At 51.1% G+C, this 7,912-nt stretch overlaps 1 protein-coding gene across 1 annotated transcript; it reads right to left on the bottom strand.

Annotated features, from left to right (window-relative positions):
* Positions 1-827: 827 nt before the first annotated feature.
* On the bottom strand, positions 828-7,551 carry LOC113629336 (cytochrome P450 1A2). Its single transcript, XM_027123763.1, has 7 exons — positions 7,476-7,551; positions 5,334-6,173; positions 4,629-4,749; positions 4,068-4,157; positions 3,666-3,789; positions 2,425-2,511; positions 828-1,486 (listed from the first exon to the last, which is right to left on the bottom strand). Exons 2-7 carry the CDS (start codon positions 6,162-6,164, stop codon positions 1,189-1,191), a joined length of 1,551 nt encoding a protein of 516 aa, XP_026979564.1. The 5' UTR covers positions 6,165-6,173; positions 7,476-7,551; the 3' UTR covers positions 828-1,188.
* Positions 7,552-7,912: the final 361 nt, after the last annotated feature.

Here is a 7,912-nt window from a genome sequence, read left to right as displayed (position 1 = left end):
TGAAGTATAACTGACCTACAAAACTATGTTAGTTCCTGATGCCCAACATAGTGATTCGATATTTCTATACATTACAAAACGATCACCACTTTTTTGCCCATTTTAAAAATTGGGTTGTTTGTTTTTTTTGTTGTTGATTTGTAGGAGTTCCTTATATATTTTGGATATTAATCCTTTACAGATATGTGAATTGCAAATATTTTCTCCCATTCTGTGGCTTATCTTTTCACTCTTTTTTTTTTTTTTTTTTGCGGTACGCGGGCCTCTCACTGTTGTGGCCTCTCCCGTTGCGGAGCACAGGCTCCGGACGCGCAGGCTCAGCAGCCATGGCTCACGGGCCCAGCCACAACACGGCATGTGGGATCTTCCCGGACCGGGGCACGAACCCGTGTCCCCTGCATTGGCAGGTGGACTGTCAACCACTGTGCCACCAGGGAAGCCCTCTTTTCACTCTTTTGATAGTCCCCTTTTGATGGGACCTGCGCTTTTTGCAGGTAACCCAAGCATTTCTGGGGGGCTTATCTTCCCCTAGCTATGGATGAACAAATCAGAACACTGTGAGAGGTCAGATGTTCTCTACCTTTTGAGGATAGGGCATGAGGGATCCCCCTTCACCCATCTGCGTTTGGCCTACAAGGCTGGGTCCCTTCCTCTCTGTTCCCTTCAAGTGTTCCAAGTCGTGAATCATACAGGAAAGAAGTAAGAATAGTGAACTGAGCCTAGTCTCAGGACTCAAGAAAACAGGGCTTACTGACACATACTACAACACGGATGAACTTTGAAGACATCATGCTAAGTGAAGAAGCCAGTCACAAAAGACCATTTATTGTATACTTGCATTCATATGAAATGCCCAGAGTAGGCAAATCTGTACACACAGAAAGTAGATTAGTAGTTTTCTAGCGCTAGCGGGGTAGGGAAGGTGGGTTAGGGGGAGATGGGGAGTGACTGCTGAGGGGTATGGGTTTCTTTACTGGGTGATGAGAAGGTCCTAAGATTGATTGTGGTGTGATAGCACAACTCTGTGATATACTAAAAGCCATTGGATCGTATACTTTAAGGAGGTGAATTATATGGTCTATGAATTATATCTATAAAGCTGTTAGTTAAAAAAAAAGAAAAGAAAAGAAACAAAGTTTCCTCAGTGACCTCCACCCTTCCCTCTGCCTCATAATGCTGGTAACTTCTTCACTTGATGGGGAAGCGCAGCCGTGCCTGGATATGCTCGCAGGGGGCAGGCTTCATGGTCAGCCCGTAGGTAGGGGTTAGGTCCACTTTCACACCTGGTGGCACACTGAACTCCAGCTGCTGAAGCAAGATGGCCAGGAAGAGGAAGATCTCCCACTTGGCCAGGACCTCCCCTATGCACCGGCGCTTGCCCATGCCGAAGAGCATTATTTTCTCACTCAAGGTCTTGCTGATGGTGGTATCATGGGCAGTGAGGAATCTCTCCGGCCGGAACTCAGATGGGTCCTCCCACAGCTTCCTGTGAGATGAACAGAGGAAGTGGTATCTCTGGGCTGGGGAAGCCCTTTGGGAAAGGCCTGGGTGGGGGACATCTCCCCTGGGTGGGGGAGATCTAGCGCAATGAAAGGAGAGTGGGGAAAGGGGCCAAACTGTATTTTGATGTTTATTTCTTTTACATAGCTCTCTCTAAAATCACCAGCCTTGAAAATAGTGCTTTGTAATATTATTTATTTATTTATTTATTATTATTATTATTTTTGCTGTACGCGGGCCTCTCACTATTGTGGCCTCTCCCACTGCAGAGCACAGGCTCCGGACGCGTAGGCTCAGTGGCCATGGCTCACGGGCCCAGCCGCTCCACGGCATGTGGGATCTTCCCGGACCAGGACACGAGCCCGTGTCCCCTGCATCAGCAGGCGGACTCTCAACCACTGCGCCACCAGGGAAGCCCTAATATTAATTTTTTATTTTAAAGAAATAATACTTTAACTAAAAGAAATTAAAAGAAGGAACACATGTCCATCTCTATCCTACTCAATATACAAGGGGAATCAACCGTCCATCCTGGTTTATGCTTATTGTTTTGGAGTAATTATTTACAGCATCCTTTTTCACACACAGAAGTGCCCTAGTTTGGATGGTAAATTATATGATCCTCCTACCTGTAAAGTGAGATTTTCCAAAGAGGTCCCTAAGCCATTCACATCAGAATCGCCTGAGATACTCCACCTTACCTACCGAAGAGGAATCTCGGGGTACTGGGCACCGAAATCTAAAACCAACTTCCTGGTCAATGCACTGAAGTTTGAGAAACATGGACCTAAATTTTTTCCCTTAGAGCAGGCTGCAGAGCCATCGAGGCACCATTCCCTTATTGTATAACCAGTTCCTAGGGGGACAAACAGCCTTCCTGACTGCTGAACTTCACACACTTTTCAGTGGGGGATATGTACTCACGGGTCATGATTGACCTGCCACTGGTTTATGAAGACACAGCGTTCCTTGGGGATGTAGAAGCCGTTCAGTGTTGTGTCCCTTATTGTGCTAAGGAGGGAAGAGGGCTCTGTCAGGCTCACGGGCTGGAAAACTGGGATGTGTCTCTGGGAGGTTGTTTTTTTTCTTTTTAGCAATTAAAAAAAAAGTTGATTATAGTTAATTTACAATGTTGTGTTAGTTTCAGATGTACAGCAAAGTGATTCAGCCATATATATACCTATATATTATTTTTCAGGTTTTTTCCATTATAGGTTATTACAAGATATCGAATATAGTTCCCTTTGCTATACAGTAGGTTTTTGTTGTTTATCTATTTTATATATAGTAGTTGTGTATATATTAATCCCAAACTCCTGATTTATACCCCCCCCCCCGCAGAGGTTCTTGCTGCTTCACCCCACTCCAATAGCCTGTCCACCATGGTTTCTATACCGTACACTAGGAGGGAATAGCAGGGGCAAGGAAGGGTTGAAATTATTCTTCCCCTTTCTCAGATCCTGTTCTTCAACAAAGTTTACTAAACTTTTCTCTGTACCCAGCTGTGCCCTTGGCCATTCTCTGGAGCCAAGAAACAGGCAGTCTGGGGCCAGTCCTGGGGAGTCCCCAGCTTGGCTGAGGCATCAGGCCTCTTCCTCTGGGCATAACTAGACCAAAATATGGGCTGAAGTAAGTGTTCACTAACGCTCTTGACATTGTTAAAATCCCAGGACCTAATCAAGGACCAATGGCTGTAAGTCCTACAAAATATCAGAATGAAGTTATGCCAGCTGGATGAATCAAGAAAGCCTTCTAGGGGAGGGAAAGTTTGTGTCAGGATAAGGTAAGATAGGATTCTGGTAGCCAGAGAAGACTGTAGACCTTCCAAGCAGAAGGTCCAACATAAGCAAAATTGGAGGCTGGCTGGTTCATGCTTGTAAGGGATGGTGAGGCCAGCCTGGCAGGGTTGAGAGTACCTGTAGGGAGGGAATGTGAGCAGAGGTGAATGAGAGCTGAGGTCAGAAGTGTGGTTTTTCTCCTGAGAGCCGGGTACTTTGATCATGTTTGGACTGGATGGGGGCAGAATAGAGGCCAAGATCTGTGAGAAATCTGGTGTCATGGCCAGGAAGGAGATGCTGAGGTCTGACCAGGGCCAGGGCTGAGAAGCTGGGGAGAAAACATGGCAATGATTTCAGAGGTGGGAGGGCAGAATAGGCAGGCCTCACCTGTGGGGGATGGTGAAGGGGACGAAGGAGGAGTGTCGGAAGGTCTCCAGGATGAAGGCCTCCAAATAAGGCAGCTGGGATCTGTCAGAGAGCCGGGGCCGCCGCTCCCTGCCAATCACTGTGTCTGCAGAACACAGAGGACGGACAAGGCTTAGGGGTTGTCCTGACTGCTCCATGGCATCTGCATCCCCAATCACACCAGGTGTCACTCTATGTGGTACTATGTCTGTTTACAGGTCTGAGACCCACTGACCCCCCCCCAGTATCCTCTAGGCAAGGGTGGGCACCATTGTATGCCCAGGGCTTGTACTTAGTAGATACATAACAGCTATATGTAGATTGAACAGATGACCTGGGACCCCAAGGCTTCTCTCCACCAGAGGGTTAGGGGACACTACATACCCAGCTCCTCCTGGATCTTCCTCTGTATCTCAGGATTTGTCACAAGGTACAGAAGGCTCCAGGAGATGGCTGTTGTGATCGGATCAAGCCCTGGGCAGCATGGGGCAAGGTGAGGAAGAAAGGAAGACAGGAACAAGAAGGCAGCATTTACCAAGCACCCACCATGTATGTAGCAAACATTGTCTTTCTCTGCCTCCTTTTCCCCCAAAGCCCCTCACCCTGAATTTTCTAAGGGCAGAGGTGGAGTCACCTCAGCACAAACTTGAGTCACTGCTTTCATGATTAGTTGCTGGAATTACAAGGGCCTAGACTTACAGTCCAGAGAAGCCTTTATTGTTTAGTTGGGGAAACTGAGGCCCAGAGGAGGAGAGGGACTTGGCTGAGTTTTCACTGGGAGTTGGTGGTACAGCCTGGGCTCAAACCTTGAGCCTGGGCCTGGTCTCTGTGTCCTGCATCATCTGACATGTAGTTGGTGAGTTATCTGATGGACCCCGGGGCTGGGCAAGGCTGTGTGTGAACAGCAGGCACTGAGGGATGGAGGGGCAGGGGTCTGGCTCCTACCGGCTCCAAAGATGTCGTTGACAAGGTTGACAGTCTTCTTCTGGAGCATGAGGCCCCCACTAGCTCTGGAGTTATCCTCGTAGTGCTTGAACAGCGCACCTACAATGTCCTGGACTCTGTTCTGAGGGGGCACAAGCTTAGGAGCACCCCAGCACTTCTGGGGTGGAAGTCTGGACCTTGCCCCATCCCATCTGGCACTGCCAGCTGGCCTCTGGGCAGTGGGTTGAGCTCACGACAGGAGCTGGTAGCAGCCCAAGGTAGGACTTAAAGTATCATTTCATGCCCCATTGACTCTTCCTCCCAATAACCCCAGGGGTCCAATTTCAGAGAAGGAGGTTGGGGTGAGTACAGGGAAGTAAGGTGACACCCGAGCTGGGAATTAGTCTCTGTCTGGGTTCAGTTTCCAGCAGAACAAAAGCCTTCTCATGATAACAGCACCCCACATTACAGGGCTCTGCCAGGGCCCCATTCATGACCTTATCTCTCTGGGGCTTTGAGCAGCCCTGAGAGGGAGGCTATAGGCATGAAGAAACTGAGGCCAGAGAGGGAGAGGGCTTGGCTCCAGGTCACTCAGGTGATCTGAGATGTCCCAGGGCCTTCCTAGGCCTTGGCTGCTCACCAGGTGTGTGGGTACCTTGGAGCTGGGTAAGAGGGGCCACACGCAGACTCTTGGGTGCCCTCACACTTCCCGTACCCTGGGCTTACCTTGTCAAAGTCCTGATAGCACTCCTGGACCATTTTCCGCAGGAACTGCAGGAACCTCTGGTTGAAGCTCTTGTACTTTTGCAGAGCAGGGTTGGGCAGGTATTTAAGGACGGGGAAGAAGTCCACGGGGCTCCCGGAGGAGGCAGTCTCCACGAAATCATGGGTGTTCGTCACAAGGCTGACCATCTCCTCACTGCTCTGGGGGAAGTGCTGCCCGAAGCACATGGCACCAATGACCTTGGCCACGGACACCACCACGTGGTCATAGGGGTCAAAGCGCCCAGGTCCTGCCATCAGCTCCTGGAACTTGCTGATGAGAGCCTCAGCCTCCTTGTGCACATGCATCTCCAGGTAGCAGGAGGATGAGGAAGCCGGGTCTGAGGCAACGGAGAAGGAGTTGAGAGCATTCTGGGCCAGGCGTCGCCGGGCAGCCCACACTGGTCCAGAGTCTGGGTTGAAGGCCATACTCTGGCCATCAGCGACTAAGGTGAAGCTGTAGAGGTCAGGCCGGCCCTTGAAATCATCACCCTGCCGCACCAGGGCCTGCCGGATGGTGTCCAGGCCGCTGAGCACCAGCACGGGTGTGCAGCCAATGCGGATCTGCAGCACGTCTCCATAGCGCTGGCTCAGCCGCGACAGGGCCAAGTGTGGGCTCTTCCCCAAGGTCAGCACGTGCCCGATCAGGGGCCAGCTCCAGGGCCCTGGTGGACTCTTCAGGCCTTTAGGGACCCGAGGCTGCCAGGCCCTGACCACCCAGAATACCAAGCAGAAGGTGGCAGAGGCCAGGAGAAGCTCTGTGGCTGAGAAGGGAGTGGCCTGGGACAATGCCATTTGTACCAACTACAGGGGAAGAGAACGGAGGAGCCAGACTGAGGGACGAGATAGAGCCACTCATTCATTCATTTACTCAGTCAATAAGCACTTGTACATGTTCTGTGCTGGGCTCCCAGCTGGACACCGGAAAGACTAAGTTGCATTCACTAAATTACATGGATTCTTCATCCCAGGAGCTCACCCATGGTGTATCACAGAATCTGAGCGCTGGAAAAGAGCCCTGCGATTCCCAACTTGAGCGTCTGAAATCCCAGCCCTGGCCATCCCCTCTGCCCATCACCTGTTACCAATTCTGAGGCTGGAGTGATCACTTCAAAACGGAGCACTCTTGTGGACCCCAGTGCAGGGTGTATGCTGGGCATTGTACCGCGGGGACCCTTCCTGCTGATACCTCCTCATACCCTCGGAACAGGGAGCTGCTCCCCGCTAGCAACACTGATGGGATCAAGGTCCCAGGGCTGATGCAAATGACTTCTGATGCCCCCTTCCCCAGGGCATTCTTTATCAAGACCAACCAGGACACCTCCTCCAAGGACAAGTCCCCATTCTCTCAGAGTCTTTTTTTTTTTTTTTTTTTTGGCTGTGCGGCACAGCATGTGGGAATCTTAGTTCCCAAACCAGTGATCAAACCTGTGCCCCCTGCAGTGGAGGCGTGGAGTCCTAACCACTGGACCACCAGGGAAGTCCAACCCCCTGCCCCATCCTCTCACAGTCTGGAAGGCTGAGGTTGGGCTGCAGCCAGGGCCAGGGCTGCCCTCATGCCAGGTGGGGAGCCCTACCCACCTCTTCAATCCAGTCACACTAAGGGTCCTTAGAGGTGGCCCAGTCCAAGCTTCTCATTTAAAAATGGGGAAACCAAAGTCTGGAGCTGGGCAGCAAGAACTAGAACTCAGGACTTCCCTGGTGGCACAGTGGTTAAGAATCCACCTGCCATTTCAGGGGACACGGGTTTGAGCCCTGGTCCAGAAAGATCTCACATGCCGCAGAGCAACTAAGCCCATGCGCCACAGCTACTGAGACTGCGCTCTAGAGCTCGTGAGCCATAACTACTGAGCCCACATGCAACTACTGAAGCCCGAGTGCTTAGAGTCTGTGCTCCGCAATAAGAGAAGGCCCCGCTCGCCGCAACTAGAGAAAGCCCACGTGCAGCAATGAAGACCCAATGCAACCAAAAAAAAAAAAAAAACAAACCAGAACTCAGACCTCCTACACCTAACCCAGTGTTCCCCCCATCCCTCCATCTCCACTGGTTCCCAGGATTTTTGATGGGGAATCCCAAGGGCTAAGAAATGAGCCCAAGAAAGGTACCTGTAGAGGCAGGTGCTTGAGATCAGCAGGATTGTGGAAGCTGATACAGAGCTTCTGGCTCCGGGTGAGTGGCCTTTCATAACTACCACCCCAATCAGGTTGGCCTTGCTGTCCTGGTCATTTGATATCAAAGTCAGCAAAAAAAGTTGAAAGGATCAGCTCTTGGCCTTGGGCCATGATCCCTCAGCTCCACCTACCTCCCAGGGCCCAGGGGCAGCTCTTCTGGGGATAGGTACTATGTCCCTGGGGAGGAATGTCCAGCTCCTTTCAGGGTCCAGAGTCTGGAGGTAATGCTTATTTCTCTCAAGGGCAAGGCAGGGTGCTGGGAGTGAAAGTTCTCTGGGCTAGTCCAACCTACTTTCCCATTGCACCCACGAGGAGGGACCCTGCCTGGGGGCACTCAGTCCAGGCTGATCAGCGGGGGAGACTCACTGTTC

Source organism: Aethalodelphis obliquidens, unplaced genomic scaffold, assembly GCF_003676395.1.
Source record: "Aethalodelphis obliquidens isolate GAN/ISIS:26980383/991018 unplaced genomic scaffold, ASM367639v1 scaffold26, whole genome shotgun sequence".
Taxonomy (NCBI): Eukaryota; Metazoa; Chordata; class Mammalia; order Artiodactyla; family Delphinidae; genus Aethalodelphis; species Aethalodelphis obliquidens.
The sequence above is the reverse complement of the archived record's forward strand: the minus strand, read 5'-3'. Positions and strand labels throughout refer to the sequence as shown.